The sequence below is a fragment of the Cydia splendana genome, chromosome 17 (genome assembly GCF_910591565.1).
Source record: "Cydia splendana chromosome 17, ilCydSple1.2, whole genome shotgun sequence".
Lineage (NCBI taxonomy): Eukaryota > Metazoa > Arthropoda > Insecta > Lepidoptera > Tortricidae > Cydia > Cydia splendana.
The window spans coordinates 5,454,530-5,481,669 of NC_085976.1; the positions used below are offsets into that span (position 1 = coordinate 5,454,530).

General features: G+C 34.4%; 1 protein-coding gene and 1 long non-coding RNA gene across 2 annotated transcripts in view; one reads left to right on the forward strand and one right to left on the reverse strand.

The window, feature by feature from the left end:
- Positions 1-27,140, forward strand: part of LOC134798737 (uncharacterized) — a 432,480-nt gene that overhangs the window by 273,025 nt on the left and 132,315 nt on the right. The gene's annotated exons all lie outside the window — the stretch shown is intronic.
- LOC134798703 (lachesin-like) overlaps positions 1-27,140 on the reverse strand; it is a 101,552-nt gene that overhangs the window by 28,167 nt on the left and 46,245 nt on the right. The window contains exon 3 of the mRNA XM_063771088.1: positions 16,999-17,171. Within this exon, the coding sequence (XP_063627158.1) occupies positions 16,999-17,171 (173 nt within the window). The remainder of the gene's footprint in view (positions 1-16,998; positions 17,172-27,140) is intronic.

The window sequence follows — 27,140 nt, forward strand, 5'->3', positions numbered from 1 at the left end:
GTTATAAAGTTAAGGTAAAAACATTTTAGGTAGAAAAAACGATCTTAGGTTTACGTACGTTATGTACTTAACTTATTTTGCTAGTAAATATTTATTCGGTTAACTCACATCTGTATGCCTCACATGTCAAAAGAAAATTATCTTTCATCGTATAATACAAATTTTCTCTTATGAAAGGAATACTTAAACGGGACGAAATATTCTTGTGTTAAACAAATTGAACAATTTGAATGTCATTTGTCTGAAACTCACAGACATGTTTCATTTTAATTGAAACATATTATGGAATACGCCACAAATGATTGTGACGTTTGTGCGACATGTGTTTATACGAAACAACAAAGTTTCTGTCTTTTGTTCTCTTAATACATTGTTTTAGAACGTATATAATATACCACGGGGAGGAAAACATTTTAGACTTTAATAGAAAATATTTATTGTTTAAGAGGCGCCGAGGACTCGCAATATAGATTTTAATTATCTTCATAATGGGCTGTTGTTTGATTTATAAAAAGGAAATAACTTATTAAAAACGTTACGGTAAATAAATACGTTTTAGACATTTTAAATGTTTACATCTACGTACGACTGATATATGCTTACAGTGTATTAAAATAGTGAATAGAATCAGGCGTTACTTTGCGGAAATCCATATTAATTAAAACCAAAAATATTACTTTGCTAATCCGCGAAAAGATAACGTGCTAGTAAATCAGTGCTAACCCGTTATACTTACTTGCGTATTTTTTCCATGCAAAAAATGTTCCCACCCTCCCATCGCAAGAATAAATACCCAAATAAATATAACAAACCACCACCAAAAGAACAATACTCGACACGTGTTTTTATTTACAGTGTATTAAGAAAACTTAGGAATTTAAAAAAATAACAAACCAAGAGACGTATTGCTGAACATAGATGTATAATACATATACGTACTAACATAGGCCAAATTCAGCCTTTTCCACTCATAAGAACACTCATTATTGTCTGTCATGTGTTACCTACAGTAATCCAGTACCTACTCATCTCATTTTTTGGTTGTAGAATAGAATAGAATACTTTATTGCATATCACACACATATCACATTACAAACATGGATGGAATGGAACATAAAGGTATACATGTGACACCCTGCAAGGGCACGGCAATATAATAAGAGGGCTACACAAGTAAGTGATTTGATTACAATTATTATACACATTTCATTAAATTAATATTATACATATATTTGTAGTTTGTAATGAACGTCAAACTTGACTATAAGAGCTCGTTTTTATAGTATAGTATAGTGTAGTTAGTGTAGTTTTATAGTTATAGTGCCGACCGAGTTGCAAAACCTCTTAAATATCTCTGGTATTTATTATTTTATCCGATTGGGTACGAAAAATTTGTGGACTAATTTTTCACAGTCAAGCAGATCTAGCGCTGATGATATAAAATATTTTAAGATATTTCCACCACCATGGAAATAAAGTGCTATGATGGGAAAATCCCGTCTGTAATATATTTTAATAAAAGTTTGCAATGACAGTCGATGACGAAAATTAATTATTTTTTAATGACGCACACCCGATAAGTTTTTGCGTCGCGTTAAAATTCGAAGTTGATTTTACTGTTCGAAATTTGGGCCGTGCTTTAATTATGCTACTGCTACCTCGTTGGAAAATACTTTATTGTGTTGTTCGGAAATCTCAACCAAATCATAAAATACTTGTTTTCATATATGTATAAACATTATAATTATTATTATATTCAAATGGGATTGCTAGTGTTACTTGTGTATATAAAATATAGCAATTAAAAATAAGACAATAAATAAGTTATAAACTAAATATATCTATGAATATAAGTTATTTATTGTCTTATTCGTACTTAAAAAGTTTATATTTAAGAAAGTAATAACAAAAACGATTAAAAATAAAAGTTATAACTTGCAATTGAATTATGACCGTGCCTAAAAATTTTGTACAGGTTCAATATGCAGGAAGCAAGTATGCGATGGTTACAGCTTGCTTTAAGATCCTAAAGCAGTTATCGGAGCATAATATACATATACTTAAAAATAACACTTCAAATATGAAAAAACATTAAATTACTTAGGTAATAGTGCTATTTCGGTCTCCCAGGCCAATTCTAGTTTTAGTTATTAGATCTCATTCCTAGTTGCCTGAAAATAAAGATTTTTCATTTTTTTATATGCCTACGTAACCACAGCCCGCCCCTAAGAAATTATGGCTAATTCAAACGGGAGCATTCCACGGGCTATCCCGTACAGACGCATTTTATTTCCTGTGTTACGAATTTTTTTCGGCATTAAAGCAGGCGATTCTTTTTCTGTGCATAATTTTGATCGTTTGTCATAGAAAAGAAAACTCTTATACCTGCAAATCTTCAGAAAATTCTCGTTCGTACGGGACAACGGTAGACAATTTCATGGAATGCTCCCACGTCATCACATCTTTTTGCGTGCGGACCGCTCATTTATTTTAGGTCCAAGTTTGACTGTTATTAAGTGAAATTCGGATGACGTAGTCGTCTTCGGATGGAACAACGGATTGAATGTTGTAAAACTAGTTTTCACTTAAATAAAGTTTGAATTATATCACAAAACAATTTTTCACCAAGGCACTTTGCGAAAATTAGTTTTGAGTTTGACTGAAAAATCCCAGTTCAATTTCACCGAGGCCTTACAAAAAACAAGCTTTAATTACTAAATCACGTTTTCACTAAAAACGAGTTTTTACATACCTAATCATCGAATAAATAATAATTGCATGATACGCCATTATATAAGGGCCTCGATAGCCATTACTTAGTTGCCGACTCACGGGTAATCATAGCAGCGGGTAATAACGAACCGCCCGGCCGTTGAGATCTAACGTAAAACCGTTTCTCTATGGAATCAATCCAGCCCCCAAGCTATATAGCTTCTATATCTTTATCTAGGATTTAATGGTCTCTTGTATCTATACCTAAATAAACAACACAGAGATGAACCACCCAGCTGTATCTTGTATGAGAACTGTACACCAACAAACTGAATTTAACGATTTGCAACTGATAACTACTATGCAAACAGTTGGTTAATCCCTAATTTGTCTGGGCATATATCTATTAATTCGTATCACATATGTATATATAATTATTTGTGTAACAACAAATGTTATGTTTTAAGCACATGACGATTCTTTTTCGAAAAGTACCTATTCTTTAACTACATTCAATTTAGATAATGCCTTTAAAAACCTGAAGAGAGAATTTTAGTACAAAATCTTTGTTCACGCTCTAGTTGCAATTCCTATTCTTGTTTTCACAAAAGAATATCCTCATAGTCAGGGCGTAGAACAACCTGAGTAATGAAACTATAGATTTGCTTGTAGTTCCCAAAATGTTTAACAACCAAGCAAGCAAAAATGTGTAGCAAGTTTAACAAAAGCGTGCAATAACCGAATAATATAAAGAGAACATTTATAATATTTTCAAGCCAATACGCTGTGGGCACCGTGCCGAGGCTGCACCGGACGCTGCACTAATGCCCTCATTAGTTCGTTTATCTATTATAATTATGCTTTCATAAACTAACTACACGAATTAAACAACGCAGTTTTGCAGCGACAATGTTGGAGATTTTGTAATACGATTAAATCATGTTTGGATTGTATTTTGTTTAAAAATAATGTTAAAACGCTTTTTGTCTTTAGTATCAACTTGTAAGTCACCTAAGTAACTGTTACATCAAATAGTAAGTATTAATAAAACCTCAAATGAAACGCATAATTTATTACAACAAATTCAAAGACAAATGAACTCGATGACAGGGACACTCAACCAAAGCACTATCCCATAGCGCATCATTGCTATACATATAATCAATCAATAACAAACTCAACAATATTGTTTATGAGAATTTAAGTAAATCCTATCAGCCTACAGAGAAAGAAATACCAATAAAGATTTCCATAAATAAATATGTATCGACGGCGCGTCAAACTGTGAACGCGGTGTTTTCCCAAAGTCTTATGAATTATTTCTGAGATACTGATGAGGTGGAGGAGAAATCAGCATATCGTAATGAGATAACGGCTGGATGAAATGCAAATGAATTTGACGGTCGGGTGGACCCGAACACGGATCGTAGCCGCGATAAAGAACCCAGAAACAAAACGTGCGAATACATTGCTCTATCTTGCTTGTACATCATGGAAACACAGTTTGATAGAAAAGGACGGAGGTCAGTGTGGGAGTGACTTGGCTGATATAGGATCAGAGTGCCAGGCGGCCGGGACTCGCTCGGGATTGAGAACAAATTGGGGCAGACGTTTGAATTTGCACGCTCATTTAGTAAATACATCGCGTCACGATTTACAATTACCGCTTAGCTTACATATATTACAAATGTCTAGTGAAGTCACTACGCGGAGTGGAGTAGAAACTTGGAGAGAAGCGTGTTGTTGTGGTACATTTATTGTCTCCAAGCCTGGCAAATTTATGTCTTCTAGCTCATTGAATTATTTTTGGATTGTAGGTACCTATCACATTTATGTAGCTTCATTTAAATTAAACATACTCGTATAAGTTTACCAGAACTTTCTGAGGTATTTTAAAGATATTATCCTTTATTATTTATATAGGATAAAAAATCTTGCCTACAAAAGTGGTAACTATGTACCTTGGTATTCTTTTCATTTTGCGATATTTGTGTCCATTTTATGTGTCTGTGCCTTACATTTATTGGAATAGCACGTTTAGAACTAAGTATTGCGGTTGAGTTTACTTACCTACTTAAGAGTTTCCTATATTACTTCGCGGAACAAAAAGTGAATACTCACTCGTACTGTATTTTTTTTTTAATTAATATGTTTTAAGAGGGTTTTTGGGTGGTTTGAGAGCTTCTAATATTCAACTAGGACACTTACTTGACAAAAAGTGATAATTTCCATACGGGCCTTATTTACAATTTATACCTAACCATTTTGGTATTACCTACTGTGCGCCTACTGTTGTTAAGTAAGAAACGAAAATTACCTAGTCAACTCATTCAAATAACAACTAAAATCATTAAATGGTAATTCATTAGAATACATTAAATAAATTATTATGATTCGTTCACGCAAAATAACCATAATAATATTGTGATTTGTATTATTTCACAGTCCAACAGGTTCAATTTAATAACAACTGAAAAGCTTGTCCAGAAAAGATTTTAAAATTAACTTGCTTTTTCTACATGTAATCTTTCTTAACTAGACAACTTTCTTAAACTTCGTGGAACCAAAAGCTTAACCTATAGTTAAATAAAAATATGAAGTTAAAAGGAAGAACTTATTCGCAATACTTGAAAATCCATCTGGTTGATTGTTTATTTATTATGCAATCATTTTTATGAAGATTTCCCAGAACAGACGTTTTATTCTCAAGGCATATTTTGAGATAGGAGAAAAACGAATGGCAACCATAGAAAACTTAGAAAGAGTCTGTGCGGAAAGAGAATAGCCGTGAAATGTATGAGCTCCCTTACATTCCACGACTCTTCTCTTTCGGCACAGACTCTATAATGGAAAAAAGTAAATATGCTGAAGTCCCTACAGTAAATTATAATTATGTATAATAAATATTGTTTGAATACTAATTATTATCTTTTGACTCAATATTTGAAGTTATAAAAAAATGTTTCTACATTTTCCTATACCTAGCCGGCTGGCAACACAAAAACACATCTGACCTCCAATATTCCGGATAAACAATAGTAAGTTACCTCTCTGAAACATTGGAACTTCATTCAATATTTCATCAACAAGAACTTTCGGCTTTCTGAGTTATAAAAAATGTAATATTGCCGACAGTCGCGAAAGCAATCCACCTTAATCCTACTTTGACTGATCGCATCTACTCCGTTTCCCCGTAATTGTGTTTTCGTATTTCAGTAGTTGCGAATGTGGCCGGTGGCTTTTATGCGATACTCGGCGCAATTCGGGAAATGAATTAGAGATTCACTAGATATGAAATAGTAAAGATATGTGACGTTCCACGGCAAAAGGTACCTTATGGCGGCTGGCGCTTACGCTATTATTAACGCCGCTCCAATATTATTGCGGCCATAAGGTACCTTTTGTCGTGGAACGTCACATATCTTTACTATTTCATATCTAGTGAATCTCTAATTCATTTCCCGAATCGCGCCGACTGTGTGTTGGCGTTTGACATCGTTACTGAATAATTATAATATAAGTAAGTGGTTTAAGGTTTTGAATAAGTAAATCAGTAAAATAATGATACACATCTTTACATTGCCCTGTTGGGTAAGAAGTGTTTTTTTTTTAATATGTAATTAAAGGTATTCTATGATTATTGCCAATAAAATAAGTTAAATTTAAAAACTGTAAAAAGAGAGCGAGACAGAGGTTTTTTGTGTACCGTAACAACACGTCTTAGACCTACATACAACTAAATAAGATAACAAAATAGATATAGGTAACTATGACTAACCAGCAATATTAATTAGCACGCTGACAAAAATAAGTTTATAAGTTCATCCGGACAGATGATTATTAAAATTTTATATAAAAAGTTTTTTTGAGATTTAATAGTATTTTTGTAGTGTATAAGTTAAGATATAAGTAGACTAACACAAATATGGATTGTTAAAAAAAATCTGAAATAATCAATTTTTTTTTGTATCTATTCTTAATTAGCAACAAAATTTGGGATTTTTACATGTGTAATAAATTGTTTGAAATTCTTGTCATTAGTTTTGCAAAGTAAACCACTTCAGTGAAGGGTCTGTTTAAATGCCATTTATCTAAGAGAAGTGATTGATGCCGCACCGAAAAAAGAACTCATTTGTCACCGGAGGGCACTCAATAGAACCGCAATAAAATATCAGCTATTTATATACCACTCCATTAAGTACTAGACTACAAATACAAGGAGTAGGTACCTACGTAGGTCTGGCAAATAAATGTTTTACGGTCGACGATTAAAGACTGGACGGCGATGGGTTTATAGAGATGTATTATAGTAGGCACAAGTATTTTAAATGGTAGGTACTCGTATATATTGTGCTATTTACATATTATTAAAATATACTTGTATTCTAATTTTATTTATTTATTTAAACTTTATTGCACAAAAGAAAAACTTATCGTATAAAAGGCGGACTTAATGCCAAAAGCATTCTCTACCAGTCTCAATTTTAGTTTGACTTAAACTTTTGTGGAATACTTTCTTACTGCCCGATTCGAACTTTTAACATACGTCAATTAATAGATATAGAAACGATATGGATTAGATATGTCAGTGTCAAATGTGACGTTTCTTCAAAAAAAACGTCACTTTTTATACTGACACATCTAATCCATATCGTTTATCGTTCGTTCGTATGTGCAAGGTTTTGATCAAGCTACGAATAACGATAAAATAAAAAGTCTGGTAAGTGGTAATAATAATATAAGTTTGGAAAATTTATAACTAAACCTACTGCGTAACATCAAATAACGTTGTCGATGTGTGTTGTGTATCTAACTTACAAAGCAAAAACTCCAATCTCCTCTAAGAACGTAATACCATGAAGTTAGAAGTAGCACGAGAAACTTTCAAGTGAGCATATTTCATTTAAGTTCAAAGTGACTTGTCAAGTAAGGTTCTAGTTTTAAACCGCTTAGAACTATGTAGCAGAAGCGCCGGCCTTCGGTTACCGAGAGGGACGATAACTACCCCAAATCACACTCTTAAGAAAGACAAACTTGGCAAGTCAAACGCTACTAAGCTTCTCGGTGGTATCTCTATGACTATAAAACAGTTAAGCGTGAGCTACGGTGAGATTAGGAATATCAACTCCGCTGTATGCTAAGGGCTTAGGTATAAGTAAGCCAAATTGATACAGCTTTGCGAGAATGACTTCGCTTCTGCGAAACTTTAATCTTTTGTGTTTAAAATGGATATTTTATGATCGAGGAAATTAAAAGAATGTAGATAATAATTTATAATATTGCGCGGCTCTTTAAAAATGCAGTTGAGAACAAATTTTAAACGTAAGTACATTGAATTGAACAACGAGGTTGGTTTAACGCTTAAGAACAATTTCGTTGAAAACAGGTCCTATTCATCCGATATCACGTTCATAGGCTATTGTAATATGCCTACTTGAATAAACTATTTTTTTTTTCTTTATCACGTGAACTGATGATATATGACTTTTAACTTAGTATTTATTTTATTTAAACTTTATTGCACAAAGTATATACAAAAATGTACAAATGGCGGACTTAATGCCAAATGGCATAGTATGTATCTCTAGTCTAGGGGAGTTGACGATATTTGACCTTACAGTCCAAGTCGAACTTTATAACGGCAAATGCGACGTTTCTTCAAAGAAAAATATCACTTTTGACACTGACATATATCTAATCCATATCGTTATACATACATATTGACGTACCTATCATAAAGTTCGAATCGGGCCGTTAGAAATGTTTTCTTGAAGTCAAACCTACCAAAAAACTAGTACTTTTAAATTACGTATTATAACAATTTACAAATTCCACGCATTCTTCGTTCATTCACGCACCTCATATTAATAAGTTTCCGGCAGTCTGATCAGAATGCTTGGTAGGTAGTACATAAAATTAACGTGAAATTTGGCGTGTAAACCGAACGTTTCAGAATAAATCGAAGTGGAGCACGAGTTACTGTGGCTGACAGTTAAAACGAACGCATGGAAATACGTAGGTACCTACTGTCGTGCTTCAAATATCGGCTTGTTAGAAGGCAACACGGTGAGTGCCAAGAACCATTAGAGATGAAACAACAATTAATTGGGTGCTGCTAAAATTCTATTACCTCTATTAGGAAAGTACTTATGTTATTTTATAGGGATGTACCGACTAGTCGCCGACTAGTCGGGAAAGCCGACTATCCGGCCTCATTTGTAGTCGGCGATTAGTCGGCGACTAGTCGGCAAAAATGGCCGATTAGTCGGCACTTAATTAGTGAAAGAATAACAGAAGAAAAAGAAATCAACAGTCAATATTTACCGTATGTTTTATGTCTATTTTACTAAAATACCTATTTAGGGTGCATACGAAAACTTTTTTTCATATAATTGACCGTTTGATCGTTATCGTATGTTGGTGGGCTGGTGTTTTCCTCTACAGGTCGATCTCAACTGATTCTCGTGTAATTTCATGGGCAAGTTTGATAGTTAAATAATTTTTTCTACTCCCGTACTTTTATTTGTCATTTAAAGGGTTGTGCACATACCTTTAAACCCCTATCTTATAGTTGTCAAGACAAGTCTTTAGTCTATTCCCAAAAAAAGTATTTGTGCATAATACACGCAGTATCTTTTTGGCACTTTTACGATACTTCGTGTAATCACCACTTAAAAAATATTGTATGAAATACATTGTTGCCAACCTAATTTTAATTGTCATCTTTGACAGATGAGTGAACCATAGACATGTTTTTTTATTTCATTCATTCTTTTCCCGCCCGTACCCTTCATTCTTTGCTATTTCTTGAATTAAAAATATTTGTTTTTATAATTTTATTTCAAAGTAAGTGATTTGTCGTAGAAAAAGTACCTATTGTATGCAACGTTGTTTAACTGAGTCAAAAAATACTTGTGGCGTCTTCATTAACAATTTTCGGCTTCGCCTCAAATTGTTACTCACGCCACTCGCCTTTTTTGACCTCTCTTAAACAACGGTTGCATAAAATACTATTATTACTATTCAGTTTTTTATGGGGAACTATTTAATATTATTGCAAAATTTAGAGACAGACAGGGCACGTTGCTCGTAAAGACGCTGACCACAGGGGATAGGTTCTTAACTGGCGACTACGTACGGGAAATAGAGCCTTAGAAATACCTCCTACAAACTGTACTACTGACGGTCTGCTCAGTATCGCAAAATAAAAGACAGAAATTGAACGAGGATTCTTGTGATAACTCTTTGAATCTGTAAAGAACACCTTTTAGCCAAGCTACGAGTAATATGATGAATACCGCAACCAAAGGAGCAAAACTATTGTTTTTCACCTGAACTTATACGAAACTAATGATCTGGCCGACTAGCCGACTAGTCGGCCGACTAATCGGCCATTCGAGCGCCGATTAGTCGGCTAGTCGGCTAGTCGGTCAAATCAATAGTAGGTACATCACTATTATTTTATAATTAGGTACATATTTTACCAAATAGGGATGATGACACATGTTGAATTTTATAACAAAATCTAGTCAAATATATAGCAAATGAGCAATTTATCACAATAATGTGGATATTAAAATAATATATGGAAATAATACAAAAATACAGCACCTGAAAAATTCAAAATTTAAGTTTTTTTTTAACTTCCAAAAACGATATATAAGTAGGGATGCCATTCGATTCCTCAGATTTTATCCAAAAAAAGATTGTATAGCAACTATACATACATAAACGCAATAGTTCACCGTCAAAAACGCAATTTTTCTTATTTTGTTCATACTTCAAGATGGACTCTCAGTGATTTTGACGTCACGTTCACTTATCGTTTTGTTAGGGGCGTTTCGCGAGCGAAGTACGACTATCGGACTTTGACTATCATTTCTGACTGTTGTATTGCTTTAATGCAATAGGTCCCATATCGACATTTGATGCTAAAAACCAACCTGATTGATTGATACCATAAATTAAACTTTGTCATCTAGCCTATTATTTACAACCACGCCACGTCGTTCTGTCGCCTACATAGTGTTTCTAGTAAGTATTAAGTTACATCTCATCTACGGGCCACTAGTTGAGTACCTAGTAAATAAAGATTTTTCATTCAATCTTTATTTGTAGGTACCTTCTAATCTAAGTTCAAATATAATATTAGATTTGATTGTGCGCTTATCGATAACTTTTACATTTGAAGCAGAATTCATTCCAAAAATGCCACCAATATTTCATTGTCTAAATATGTCACCCAAAAAATAAATCTAATAAAGCAAGCATAGGCTTGGTGCGAACAAAACAATAAGGTAGCACATAAATTATTGTTGTTTCTTTGTACAATGAGGACTCTTGTAATATGGCAGCATGCCCACAGCCGTGTTGTGCCATAACACGCGGCACGTCGTTGTATAGCTTTTGAGATACCAATTCCAATTCCAAATTATTTATTTGTTAAACATAGGTATATACAACAGTAGGTCTTACATGTATAATATAGTAACACTATGTTTCGCCACATGGCACACAAATAGCTACAGAGCACATGTAGCATGCAGTTATAAACTAAATCTTAAAACATATATAACAGATACAAATTAAAAGGTAATAAAGTTTCCTGAGTCTGACAAATAATCTTGAATAGAATAGTATGCTTTAGTTATTAGGAAATCATACAAGCTTTTTTTAAATTTATTTAAATCATTAATTTTTAAAATCTGTGTTGGTAGCTTATTATAAATTTTTGGTGCCATTCCAAAAAAGCTTTTTGCTAGTAACGCTGTTTTACATGATCTAGATTGTATTCTATGTTGTTGGCGACAACTATTGAAATAGGAGAATTGGTGAGGGTTATACTTAAGTAAAGATGTTAGCTTTGCGTGATATCTTCCTAAGCCATATTATTAATATTGATGTACCGACTATTGATTTGGCCGACTAGCCGACTAGCTGGCTAATCGGCGCTCGGATGGCCGATTAGCCAGCTAGTCGGATGGATTCCACAAGAACAATTAAAAAAAAAATATATATATATATAACAAGCATCATTTAGAATTTGGAAAATAACAAGTACATTTAGAATTTGAAATTACAAACAATAGGTACAATTACAAGAGACTTTCGTCGCGGTATTCATCATATTACATAAATAAATAAATAAACAAGAATTGCTCATTTAAAGGTATTAGAATAAGACCTAGCTAGATCGATTCATCGCCCCCGAAAACCCCCATATAGCAAATTTCATCGAAATCGTTAGAGCCGTTTCCGAGATCCCCAAAATATGTATACATATAAATAAATAAATATTTAAACAAGAATTGCTCGTTTAAAGGTATTAGATAGATAGATTTATCGGTTGTAGACGGAGATTTTTAAAACAAAAGTCTAGAAATATAAAAAGGGGTTGGGAGAAATCACCTCTGATTTTGTAAGAAAGCAATTACGATTTCCGTGATATAGGTATTGCGCACTGAAATTCCTTCATTGTAGGCACAAACATTCCCACCATTTCGCATTTTTTCACATATTTTATCTTTGAAGCTTTCCTACGTTCCGGATGTTTTCAATTAAGTACAAGGGTTATGAACATGACTTTGTCTGTTTCCTGACTGATGGAAATTTATTATTAGCCGTAATTAGCTAAGCTCCTCTCATCCGTGGCCCTCTGGCATTTCCGAGTATTTTAACGAAGTATCTACCGTTAACTTTCACGTTAGCGCCATCTGTGAGATTACATTTTTAGGCTGGGGGATTACTCAGGGTTTAAAGGATTCTGATTCAATAATTTACGCTGAGGTCGAACGCAATAACGGATATGAGCCAAGTTTACCGTGAACATTTTTAATAGGTACTCTAGAAAAAATACTGTGGTGAAAAAAGTAATGATCCTTTTATAAATTGGCGGATTTCTTAAAATTATAAAAAATAGTTTATCTGCATACAATAGTTTACAGACTGCATTTAAATAAACATAGGGGTTATTTTTTGAAACAATTTACATACGGGCTCATTTTGGGCAACAATGAGACGATTCGTTCGATCAGCGTTCCTGAATTGCTGCAATAAATGTACAGTATCCCGGCCGTTGACATTGAAATTGTCATTGCACAACAGATCAGCTGAGTACTGCTATTATTATGCACTCTGCATTTCTGCGGTAAGTTTAATATCAATGTCCTTGATAATCGGAGTATGACCTTTGTTTGCAGTAGTGCAGTTAGGTGGTTAGGTGGTTAGGTGTCAATTTAAATCTTGATGGATATTTCTTGCCACCACGATTACTATAATAAGTTGTACATTCCTATAATTTCTCGCTAGCAGAATTTCTATTTCAATAGAGTATACAGGATGTCTTTTACATGCAGTATAATTATTTCCAGCTCTGCAAATTCTAAACAGTGTACATAAATAGGTATCTTGTACAGTCAGCAGCAGAAGTTGCTAAGCGGGCGAAGTGTTCAAAATGAGCTTGTCGCGACTTTATTGTTAAGAGAATAAGAGCGTGTCAAGGTAATTTAGAACACATCGCCCGCTTAGTAACTTCTGCTGCTGACTGTACATATAAAATACCTACTCATCGGATTGCCTTTATAATTTACAAATCTTAATCGGTCCCTACGACTGAGTTATTTACAATCACATATCTTGTCTAACTAAGCTCAATACTCTAGAAAACGATTTACGAAAATATTTGTTTTTAAAACTCCCGTCCGGTCGGACTTGATTGAATGCTCCTTAAAGAAGTTTCTCGAAGAAAAGTTTATGAAAGGCGAATTTCCAATACCAGTGAAGCGTGAATTTGAGGATAGTTTATCTTAACGTAGGAACAGCCACACTGCGAAATTGAAAGCATCGAGGGATCAAATGCCCTTTGGTGGGTAGGATGTGCAAAAGATTATCATTATTAAGCCCTTTTGTGTGTCCCATGACCCGTTCCCGCTCATGGTGTACATAATGAAATCAGAGAATGTAGTGATATGCGTAAACTCAATAAGATCATGATAAAATGCAAAAACTGTGTCTTAAGATTTTTGTAGCGTTTAAATCGTTTCACCAGCGATTATTTAATTTATTAAACACTAAAACACTAATAATATCCACACGAAAATATATATACGAAAAAATATTAGCATAAGAGCTAGCCTGCGAAAAGCGTATACAGCCAGCTATTAAATGGTGAAGCTCAGAGTAGCCAGGCTAGTAAAGGGTTGTAAAATCAATTGAAACGCCCGGAACATAAGCCTGACGCACACACACGGGCGTGCGCGTGACTTACAGGCCTATTCGGATTTCGAGATAATCACAAGATCTTGAGACGATTTAGAGATCAACTAGATCTACATTAGATATCGACTAGATGTGACTTGGATATCTAAGTCATAACTTGTCGAAATCGTTCAAGAGAACCTCCAGAATCGCGGAAACGTCAAATTTGACATATCTATCTTACAAATATCTTTAAATTATCCGTATCGTAACTTGTTGAAGTCTAGTAGAAATCTAATTCATTTTCCGAATCGAGCCGCAACAAGCGGGTCGCGGCACATCTCATCAGCTAGTTTTATGTGACCATCATCACACAGGCCGCGGGCGCAAGACGAGCGCGGGGCGGCGTGCGTGCGTCGTCAAGCTTTATCATAATAGAGAGGTATCGTTGCTCTCATAAATGTGTAGGTACATTATTGTTGGGGCTAGCTCTCCGCCATTACGTAAGACGATTCATAAGTAGGTAAGTAGAACGTAAGTAAGTAACTACATAGCAACTAAAAATGTGATTGTTAAGGTAGCAGCAGTTAATAAAAGTTATAGAAGTTATGAAAGAATATTATACCGAAGTTGTTATACACGGCAATTGTACATGATGGAAAACTCGCTAAGCTGCCTTTTCAACCAAAACGAGAAACGTAATACTGTACGGATTACTGTCAATCTTCAGACATTATTTATTGACTTATTCTAGAGAGAATAAATAAAAAAGGCCTTTACGCAGATTTTTGAATTCGGCTCGTAATAATACTTGATGCTAGTAAAGTAACAAAAGAGGCTCCCAATTGGATTGGTTTAGAATGAGTTAGCTTTAAGACATTCACTGCTGTATACACAGATGTCCGTTTATTTTTATACAAATAAGAATTCCTAGCACGGAATCCACAACTACAAGATGATTTTAGTGATACTACAATAGTAGTTTGTGTTACAAGGGATCAAAATGATATATTTCCGTCAAGGGCGTACATTGAATCCTGAATGAAGCGATGGATTCTAAAGTAGAATCCTAAGCGTAATGAGGGATTCAAGTGTTAACGCCCAAGACGATATAATTTTGATACCGTGTGACACATCCTTAACTGCTTTTCACATCAACTATGAGGAAATTGTTATGTTCCAAAATATGTATTATTTGACAAAAAAAAAATAGTATGCAAGAAAGAAAAAATCGGGTCCTAGAACAGAAAAGTACAACTTTGATCCCTCCTAGCAGGGAAGAAAAGTGCCACTTTGATCCCTGCTAGCGGGAAAAAAAAGCCCTTTTTCAAATAGGTGGTGTAAAAAATTAATTACTGAAATACTACAACTTAAATCAACAATGTAATTTAACTGTCATCCCTCAAACGTACCGTGCTGTTTAGTGTTGAATTGTTGATTGAACAAGCTCCAACTATTTCGAGCTTAAGCATAACACAGGCAGTCTGTTAATTTGTTTACACGGTAAACATAAACATGGCGTGCGTAATAAAGCAATGTTGCGTTGGGATAGGTAGGATTAACAGGGATTGTGACCAAATCCAGTCTTTGGGTGGATTGTTTCTGCCTATAAACAATTACGGGAGACTAGAGTTGTGCTCACTTTTGCAAAGCCTACAGGCAAAGGACTGTTTTCTGAACGGTACTGACTTACCTACCAATAAAAACAAACATGGTTCACCTCGAATATGATCACTATTGAGTATGATAGATGACACATGTCTGTCAAACACAATAAATAACCTTATACTTATAAACAACCATTAAACAACTTTCTAGCGTTGATTGGGTCGTTACTTTTTAAATCGCACTTAAGGTCAGCCGGTGTGTGCGCGGTGGTTGAACCCGCTAACGTAAATTTAATTTGTCGTAGAATAAATAGTAGTTTTTTATTTCTGATATTTTCTATAAGTTTTTAAATGAACTCACTGAAATCTCATGGAACTGTTTGCAAAAAAATGGCGCGTGGTCTCATTTAACGCGCTCAGTTGTTTATATTTGTTTAACCCATGGTCTAATAAAACATGGTCTTCTATTCCCAGAGTGACACGGGCCTACGTCACAATAACATTGCCACTTTATTTCAACATAACATGTTACATGGGTACATTATACCTATGGTTAATAAGTTAAAATATTTCTTTATAATTTTATAATTTTCATTTATATGTATTTTATCTTAAATTTTACAATAACACGTCATTTTTAATTATTCGTTAGCAATATCTTCCGATTCACGACAGAAATTTCAGACGTTCGGGTAATTCTGTTTACACTACTGACAACACAGGATAGCTCTGTCACATTTGACAATTCGGATCTAGATAACTTCATGCCCTGACCGTCATCCTTGTCGAACGCGTGTTAATTGTTATTTCCTTCTCGCTCAGTGTCAGCAGTCGCAGTGTTTTCCAAACTTTTCACGCCGTAAGCTTGGTAATTAATGTGTAACTGTTAATTCGTTATTCAAACGTTTGTCTTGTATAGATAAATAAAGTTTAATTTAATACATTAGATTTGTTTTATTTTACTATGTTTCTACATGAATAACTTAAAATTAATGCCGTTAAAATAATTTTCACCGTTGGTTAAAATTCTCCCACATTTTAAAGTTTGAGAACCTGTAAACAGCATAATGACGTAGGCCCGTGTCAGTTAGGTCATACGCGAATCTCGGAATAGAGTACCAGGCGGAGTATATTATACCATGGTTTAACCTATCTTTTCTTCTTCTCTTCTTCTTAATCTTTTGAAGTTAACATGAATTTATGTTTTTCTTTTGAGAGTTCCCGAAATTATGGCACATTTACTCAGAATGTCATCTTCTCGTAGTAACTAACGAGCGATCTAATGACTAGTTTAAAAAGCATGACTAATAAAAAATACTTTATTGTTTAGTTTGTATTTTTTGTCTCAATAAAGTCCCTTTAGTAGTAAAAATACTTTACTATATTACTTAGAGCTTCAGTTTTTTTTAATATTGTTCCTATTTTTTGCATTGACTGAACAATTAACACTAAATTTTTCACATCAGATTTTAATAACAAATACCTTAAAATCCCCCAGATCGCGCACAGAGCAAGTAAGCACCGCCTCCCTCCCGATGGCGACGGTGACATTCTGTATGGGCCCCGCGAAGTCGGGCTCCGCGTCGCGGAGCGACACCGTCGGGCCCACTCGGCTGAGCGGCGACGTTGTTTGGTGGCGGATGCTGCTTTTCACCACTGGAACAAAGAAAAAAAGAATCAAAATTAATATAGTAATAACTTTATTTTTAATATTATCATTTAATTTAGTTTTTAATATCCTTAAGTTTATCTCTGTTTATTTTCCCTACAAGTGTCCACCTTCCCCCATAGTTCCTCTACTCCACCTGACCTTATATTTAGTAATCATTCGATAGGAATTAATTATTCTATAATCAAGTACTTAATGGCGTAAAAGTATCTACCTACATACTTATAGTATTTATTCTGTACTGTAAATGTAAAAAAGTAAATAAAACGAATTAAAAACTAAACTTAAATATAAATATAAACTAAACCGTCCCGGGCTGCCCCCCACACAAAGGTGCCCACCACGCTCGCTGCGTTGCCGCGTTGGATTGCGATGGACAACCTTTGCATCAGGAAAAACCCGGAGCGGGGGTCAAGGCCCCTTTCAAGCAGAAAAGTTAGTTTTATATTTAGTTTATGTGTCATTTTAATTATGAAATAAATTTGTTTTTATTAAATGTAAATGTATTAGCTAATGTACAGATGCTTCAAAAATTGATAGTATTGTTCGTAGTTAATGTGTAGTCGTGTATAGATAGACATATGTAGAGCCTCTTTGTTGGATCGAGCGACGCAAGTAAATATATGCTAAATTAATTTCGCAAACACATGATAAAATATCGATTAGGTAAATACAAGAAATACTACCTACTTATACAAGAAGAAATAGTCATGAAGACATTATTCATTTCACCATATTTTTTTACATTTTGGAAGTATAATTTGTTTTAGTAAGTGTGTGTTTTTAATAGGTAATCGATTATGATAAAGAAAGTAATAGTTGTTCCACAATAATCAACATGCTTCAATATAATGATTCCCGATAGATCGAGTCATGGCTTATTAAATGTGATAACTTTACTAAATAGGTTTTATTAATCAAATAGCATATTTGGAATAAAACGATGGCATGGAAATTTCATTGTTAAAGTGAATTGAGCCCGGAAAGCCAGAAATGCTAAAATGATATTTGTCTTTAGCTGCTTGTTTTATACTCTTCCGATTGAAACTTGCTACAATCAAAAAACCTAATTAAAAATGATGTTGCATTTCTCGTTCCGAATTCTGTTTAATTTTTGAATTTCCTGTTTCAAACACGTTTTAATACGATCCAATCGTAAAATGTTAAAAAATAAAGATCGTACGGAATAGGATGGTACTCCCCAAGGCTCCTCGGCGAGGCAAATCTACAGCTACACTAGTGCTGCGACTGACTGATGTGAATAATATATCTTATGTTCCAAGTGTGAAGTCTGAGGCTAGCGGAACCGCGTTTATTATTAATAACTGTCAAGTGGGAAATGTCCTGACATTTGCTGGAAATCGTTAAAAAATGCAACGAGGTCCCACAGGTCAGAGCGAAAATGGAATAAAAACGGGTGAGCGGTAATAACGTTCTGAATCTTCTACAGAGTTTAAAGTACCTCCCTTACATTGTTTAATCGTGTTGTAAACCAAAACTCATGTACACGTGTGAGGTTAAACGCAAAGTGATGCCATATGTATAACTTAATAATTTTATTTAAAACGTAAACAGGTCCAAAAAAACATTAAGAGCAGAATCATTTTTTGCTCTCAACCAATTGTTCAACACAAACACAACTGATTTGTATAGTTCGCTTTGAGTCTGTATTTTATCGGAAAAACTCGACACAGCCCGAGAAAGGATTGCATTAAGTAAAAAAATACGACAATTCCATTTTCGTCTCTCGCATAAAGCAGGCTTTAGCGTTATCATAAATACCGATCACTTATGAATCCCTCACTCCGTGTGGGTCATCCGCGTGCAAAGATATAGGAAACGGACGCATAAAGTAGTAATTTATGTGATATTGTCGACCCTAAGTCAAGTAGGAGGTCGGACCCTCTAGCCCTATTCAAATTAGAGTCACGATATATGTTTCCGCGCCGATTCTTGCCTCGCTGGAATAGGTATTCGGACTGAACGTGATTTTCGACGGTCGATTAAGTAACAGAATACAGAATAGGATTTCAAGCTTGAACAGGAAAGGTCGAGATAGGTCCGTGTTGTGCTTTATGATTGCTCAGGGATTCCGGAATTTAAATCAAACTATTCTAACAGTTAACTGTGTATATGTTTCTGATTAAAAATGTAAAATGGGTTTTCGAGTTATCAAACATAATCCGCTACGTGGAAAATTGCTTTGTTTTGTTAAATCATGTGTTTGTCACTAGGTATATTATAAAATATAAGTAATCTAAAAATATACTTTAATTAATTAACATACCTCTTTAAGCTTAAAAGTCTTGAGCCTCAAAGTTTCTTGTAATGGGTGTACTTTCATTTAAGTTTTTAACAAGCAGGTTAAAGACTGTGACTCTTGAAGACTGAAGAAAAAGTAATGTTCTTTGATGTGCATAAAAACCTAAACCTATTTTGTTTTCCAAAAGCTATTTTGTTGTTGTTTACTTATCGTATTTACAGAAATGAGTTGCATTTATTTTGTTGTTGTAAGTCAAAAACAACAGTAATATTTGGTACCTAAATATGTGGATCTGTTGGCCTGTCATGTAACGTGTACCTAATAATAAGCTGCCGTGTTACCCATTTTCATGTTGGTATTTTGTCTGTCTTTTAGTCAATAATGATCTTCTGCTAGTAACATTCTATGTTAAGGTAAACACTATGCATTGTCTTTCCCTTCATCTAAAAAGATTCTGCTATTTAAGCGTACAGAGCTAACATATTTTTTAGTAGTTCATTCGCATTTACATATTACATTAGTATGTTTATATTATTATGTCGTGGCCAGATCTTAGAACTGATCATTTCATGATGTGGGAATTATTTCATGAAATGATCGGTTAACCACATCATGAATACAAACCTAACTTAACCATATCATTAAGTGATCTATTCTGAAATGCCATTTCATGAAATGTTAACAGTCTATGATCTAAGATAAAAGTAGTAGTAGTAGTAGTAGTAAACTCTTTATTGTACAAAAGGACATATTAAAACTAGTGGCTCTGTGAGTTGTAGACCTCGCGAGCAGAGCTTGAAATAACATGGTGCTAAGAGCTTTAAATACACCGTGTTTTTTTGATTTCCGTTAATTTCAAGGGTGCATTCCTGAGCTTAAATCAAGTAACTTTCTCAAAGACACCGATGTTCTAATTAAGTCCATTTCGGAGATAATCCATAATTTATTTTTTTACTATAAGGCCTCTACAAGCGTGTACACTTGCCTTAGGGCCGGCTTACATATTGATTAGTGTTTAGAATGAGTTCATACATTTGCTACTAAACTTAAGTACAATCTCGGTCGATTGATGTACGAAATGACATTGATATGTCACAGATTTCAATTGTTTGGTTGAGTTAAATGTAATGCCCGTGTTACAACAACGCTATATGCTACATTTAATTACTTTTTAAACAAAAAAAAAAACAAAAAAGAAAACAAAAAAAAATTTTTTTTTTGAAAATTAACTATGCCATTTAGTTCTTAAAAACGTACTTAACTATACCCCGAAGTTAACGGAATTCAATAAAAACACGGTGTATAGTAAATTAAAGAAAAACAATACGAAATTTATGTGTAAAAAAATACAAAAAGTTATAATATCCCAGCATACAATTACTGGGGATCGAACCCAGACCCTCTGTGCAAACAGAAAAAGCGAACGTTTACAAACTGAGCCAAATAGTTCTTAGATGGGTTGACGAAATTTAGCTACTCCTTCTCAAATTAAAATTAGTTAAAATTAAATATCTAAATACCGCCTAAACCAGCGATAATTTTTTTCTGCATTTTTTGCTATTAACTCTGTAAACATGTCTCAAAAAGAAAAAAGTCTTATGATATCGATACGACTATTTGTTTAGGCGCCAGGTATCACGACTCCGCCATTTTTAAAAATTTCCAAAAACCGGATTGACAAAAAAATTTTATTTAGTCATAAAATTCGGTCACAAAATTTCACGAGAATCGGTTAAGAATTGCGACCTGTAGAGGAGAACATCCGGACATACGAAAGCAAAATGCCCGAGTCAAAACGTAGACCTTCGCTTCGCTTCGGTCAAATAACATACAATTAGTAAGAAGTACAAAGGCGAACTTATCCCTTAGAGGGATCTCTTCCAGTTAACCTTTGAGTAGATGAGAGAAGAAAGGGAATAAAGGGTGACAAATGCAGCAAAATGTACAACAAGGTAAGGTGTATTCGGGTATTACCGAATGTCGGATAATTCCGAAATTCAGATGAAAATCACCCTTAATTCCATCATAATAAAAGTCTCTTTTCGGAATTATCCGACAGTTTTCGACATTCGGAATTACCCGAGTAAACCTTACCAGAAAGATAAAGGATATAAATACATACAAAATGTATAGGATAAACATATATTACACAAAAAGGGATGGGGAAAATACACTAAAAATTGGCATAAGCAACTAGCAAAATTCACCGACACATGGATTAATTTAATTTTACTGACCTACATATTATACGATAATTGGTTATATAATTTACACAGTAATTATGAGCATGTAACGAAACGTGATTCGCGTGTATTGATTATCCTCGGTGAATAAACAGTGACCGGTTAATTGCGCCTAATCAATGTTCATACAGATCGCAATAGATTTGCTAGAATTAATTTCATGTAATATCGTAAACAAAGCGGTTTACAAAATAATTAGTGAGCTATGTGCATAGCTTTAGTTTAAAGTTTTAAATTGTGTATTTTAGGATAGCCAACTGACAAAAGATAGTGCATTAAGTGATTGAGAGAGAAACTGAAATATGTAGATGTTATATACTAAAGAAATTGTGACCAAGCTCTCCAGTGGCGGAAGCCTGATTCGGATTACCTAGTTTTAGAATTAATATTGCACTTCTGACTCTTCAGAATGTAAATGTCCGAACAATACGTAAATAATAGATACCTAAAAAAACTCCATTCAGTAATTCCACAATCAAAATTCATCACTTTTTTAGAGCATTTCATTATTAACACAAATTTTATACCTACTTAACTAGCTTGATTATCAGAGGCATGTTGAAATAACTATATTTGAGTTATATATTTTCATTATGTTCTAAACGTGATTCAATGGGCGAATGTGCATTTTAAGAATTAATCTCGTAAAAACTCAAATTGTACAGTTTTGCAATGTAAGAAGTAGAAATATGACATTAGATGTACACTATAATAACACACAAATCAGAGAAGTTGATGTTGTAAAATTCTTAGGACTAATGCTAGATAAAAATTGTAATTGGAAGAACCATGTTGATGTAGTGTGTAGTAAACTTATGACCTTTGTATATGTGTTAAGGCGCCTTCGTAATATTTCCGATTTAGACACAATTTTTATAGCGTATCACGGATATGTCGAGTCAACATTAAGATATGGTCTAGTTCTTTGGGGCAATTCTACTGACATCGAGAGGGCATTTATTGCCCAAAAGAAATGCTTAAGGGCAATGTGTGGCATGCCCTCGCGAGAGTCATGTAAACCTTTATTTGAAAAATATGCAATTCTGACATTACCGTGATTATATATGTTTGAGGCAGCTGTCTTTGTAAAAAAACATCCGGAACTATTTAAGAAAGCTTCAGAAATATACCCACGAAGTACAAGAAATCAGGACAGACTTGTGTTAGATATAGTTCCAAATAGTGCTCTCTTTATGAAAAATAGTTATCACATGTGCATCACAATTTTTAACGCAATCCCAGACAATTTTAAAGCTCTCCCTTTAAATTTATTCAAAAGTAAGCTTTATCAATGGTTTAAGGAACAAATGTTTTACTCAACGAATGCCCTCTTCGACAGGAACACATAATACATGTATATACGTATACTTTATGTAAGTCTAGTGTTTAAGGATTAAATCTAAGTCTAGCTTTAAGATTATATTTGCATGCTATTGTATAGCAAAATATGTCTCTGTACTGGATTTTTTCTATTTACTTACCACCTATTACTGTACCATATTTTATGCGAATAAAGAACTTTACTTTACTTTAAGATTTTTCAGTGTCAACATAATCACAACATCGAATACAATAAAATAACACTGACATAATACCTACAAGTACCGACATCTGTACCTACTTGCGAGCGCACAACACTGATATTCACATTGAATTAGGTAGTAATAAATAGGTAGGTATTAAATTTCCGTTACTGAATACAGCTCCAATGAAACATCGGATATGTCATATGCTGCAATGGAAGCTCGATCGATAAGGATAGGACTTAAAATTTTATGTTCCGTGCCACGTCGGGAATTATGCTCATACTTACTCGCGTTTGCATTTATCTTTCAGCTTAGTCAGCACCTTCGGGAGCTTGAATAATACCTAAGCACTTTATAAATTAGAATTGTAAGTATCAAATACCACAAAGTCAACATATTTGGGCACGGAATTGTCTCCGCCAATAATAATTAAACTTCCGTATCATACTTTCTTTGCGCATTATTAGAACAACAGCAATAAAAATACGATAAACTTTATTTATTTATAGAACGTCAGCAGCAGACGTTGCTAAGCGGCCGAGGTGTTCAGAATTACCTTGACGCACTCTTATTCTCTTAACAATAAAGTCGCGTCAAGATCATTTTGAACACCTCGCCCGCTTAGCAACTATTGCTGCTGACTGTACCTATTAATGAACCACTACGACGTACTTTCTTACATCAGTCTCAAAAAAGAAAGTCGTTAAATATAAAATATGATCTACTGTACGAGATAATTCTGCTAAAAAATTACAAAATGCTTTAAATACACATCGGAGGTATAAGATAAGTTTTTGTCAAAATTGTTAATTTGGTACGGATCTTTATTGTTGACAGTTCTTTCGTTTGTGCATTATGTGCATTCGTCGAATTGTAAATTAGAATTGTAAAACGAGACCAGTATAAGCTTCATGGAAAACCGGGAAGTGGGTCAAATATAACTTTCGTGATTTGCTAACAAACTCACATACGTGTGTACAATATCCATGCTAGAAAATTATCTTGATGCGATGCAAATGCGTGTTTCAAAACAAGTTCGTCAACAAAATCCTTGAAAGTCGCACGCATTCCACGGAAGTGACTCAAAGATAGGTCCTATACGAATGTGGTATTCACAGTTATGAAGGCAATAAAAGTACAGATAAAATGTTCTTTAATGATACCTACCTTTAAAACTTTTGCGTTGTTCGAGAAAACTGTAGACAATTTGTCCCTGTACTTTGCGCTACTAACACATTTCCTCTGTAGGTACCTACTCGAGTCCCCGTTAATCTCTTCAACAAAATTCCAGTTGCACGTAAGCTGTTTCAAAGTAGCAAAGTTATTTTTATCGTTTTTTTCTCGGGCTATAAATACTTCAGTTACGATGTCATTACAAATTTAATGGAAAGGAAAAATCGACTGTTTCCCCGTTTGTAAATTACTGTCTTTTTTTTTTCGGAGCACTATTTCTGATCGTAGTCTGGGCTATTGTCTTTCTTCTATTTATAACGAAGGTGGCAAATAAAGTTACGCCTACTAATCCGGTCTGCCCGATGGTAACTCTGGGGCTATTACGGAGACAACCCGTCACCCGGGACAGACCGTTCTGGCGAAGAAGGACTAGGAGAGCCGACCCCAAATGATGGGATAAGGCTAGGCGGAGAGGGAGAAGAACCCCATAATATTGTCCCTCGAGAAAACCTTGGCAGGAGCTCATTTCACAGCCGGAGTCGTTTAGGAATTTTAGGATACAATTTTAATGAGTAACAATATTAAAATGATGCCGGTTCCTTTTTTTTGTCATTACTACTAAGTACTTATATCTGCTCTCGGAAACTTATGAATAAATCTGGCATCTTTACTTATCAACAAAAAATACTTATTTAGGTACCTACTTGTATGTACCAGTTCTATATACCCTATGAAAGAGTTCCTCATTCTATTATGTATCTTTTACTTAGTCTGTGTTGTTTCTAAGGTATTTACTTTTTGTTTTGTGACTACCTAGTACCATAAGAAAGTACTTATGTAAAATCTTAATTTGAAAATCTGTTAAGCATAATTCTATAAAATAAGAAAAGACTTCTGAGAGTCGGTTAAAAAAAGAATGACCCGTCTACCGATAGCGGCTCGGCTGCTAATCTTACCTCTGATTGCGAGACGTTCCTCACAATTTTTACGACGTCATTATGGCTCTCTACGACCGAGTGTGTTAAATTGGGAAGCCAATGGGAAGCCAGCCTGTTATTCTTACAACAGAGCACAAGAGCGATAGTCTCAGCTGATGATAAACTATGAAATCTTTAGTGAATAGAATCAGGCGTTACTTTGCGGAAATCCATATTAATTAAAACGAAAATATTATTGCTAATCCGCGAAAAGATAACGTGCTAGTCAATCAGTGCTAACCCGTTATACTTACTTGCGTATTTTTACATGCAATTAATATTCCCACCCTCCTACCGCAAATATAAATACGCAAATAAATATAACAAACCACCACCAAAAGAATAATCCTCCTCCTTCCTTTCCTCCTTTCCTCCTTTCCGCTTTTTCCTTTTTTCCTTTTAATCCTTTGAGGATTATTCTTTTGGTGGTGGTTTGTTATATTTATTTGCATATTTATTTTTGCGGTGGGAGGGTGGGAATATTAATTGCATGTAAAAATATGCAAGTAAGTATAACGGGTTAGCATTGATTGACTAGCACGTTATCTTTTCGCGGATTAGCAAAGTAATATTTTCGTTTTAATTTTATGAAATTATTAACCAAACTTTTATAGCGTTACACTCCTTAGTAATTTTGATTAGGTAAATAGGTAATGAGTCATTACCTAATCAAAATCAGTGAAAGAAATACAAGACACAAACCTAGCTAAACACTACTTACCTAAACCCTTATATAGACTGCCTATAAGGTTTAGTTTAGCTACGTATGTCGTTTAGAATTAAGACGATTTGATGCATGGTGCACCCTTTTCCGGATTCATCTGTGAGATTCCGTCGATTCTAGAGATTTGATGCCCCCGATGATCTGAAGCTCTAAGCAACAGCATGGTTTGCTTATTTTTTTAATACGCAATAGAAGTTCAGGCTCTCAGTTATCACACTGACGAGTGTGACAACGCTTTATACATGCATAGCGCTGTCTCGCTCACACATCCAAACAGCGTGCGAACCCACATCCAATGTGAAGATTGCCTTAAACTGGTTCATCTCATACCAGCGCCCGGTGTTCACACAAGAACCACACTGTATTTCGGTGTTGAGTTTTAGTTACGTATTACGTAACTATCTCGTTTAGTGATTTTTTTGAAGGCGTTATCTTAATCAGGGTATCTTGTGTTACAAACACCACGCGTTCATTAAAGAATAGCCGAAATTTTGATGTATCTGTGCGCGAGTCTCAATCACAAACAAGCGTAATAAAACTAATAAAGGGTATTAGCGTAAAATAATGAAAGGAGAAAAAAGCGCTGATTGCATTTTTAAGTACATACTCGTACAAGTAAAGTCAACTTTATCTGCTAGCCGCTCACAAATTCAAACTAGAGGCTAGATTTATATAGTTATGCCAAGAAAAGTCTGCAGCGATTTTGATAGCCCACGCAGTGCAAGTGTTATTGAAAACGTCAAACTTCTATCAAATTATAAATATGACGTACAAATAACATTTGCACTGCGTGGGCTATCAAAATCGCTGCAGACTTTTCTAGGTCTGACTATAACAACTTTTCACTAAAACGCCATGCATAAATTAATAAATAAAAGGTGCGTATTTTTTAAACTGTGCATTTAAAAAGTACCTAAAATTCTAATCTGTTAAAAGCCTAAAGTGCGTCTCCATCAAAATTTTAATATAATTTTCCTATGGATTTTTTCGACTTGGTACTAGAAATCCTGTCAACCTATTACCTAAAGCTTACGGCTCGGCCACGACATC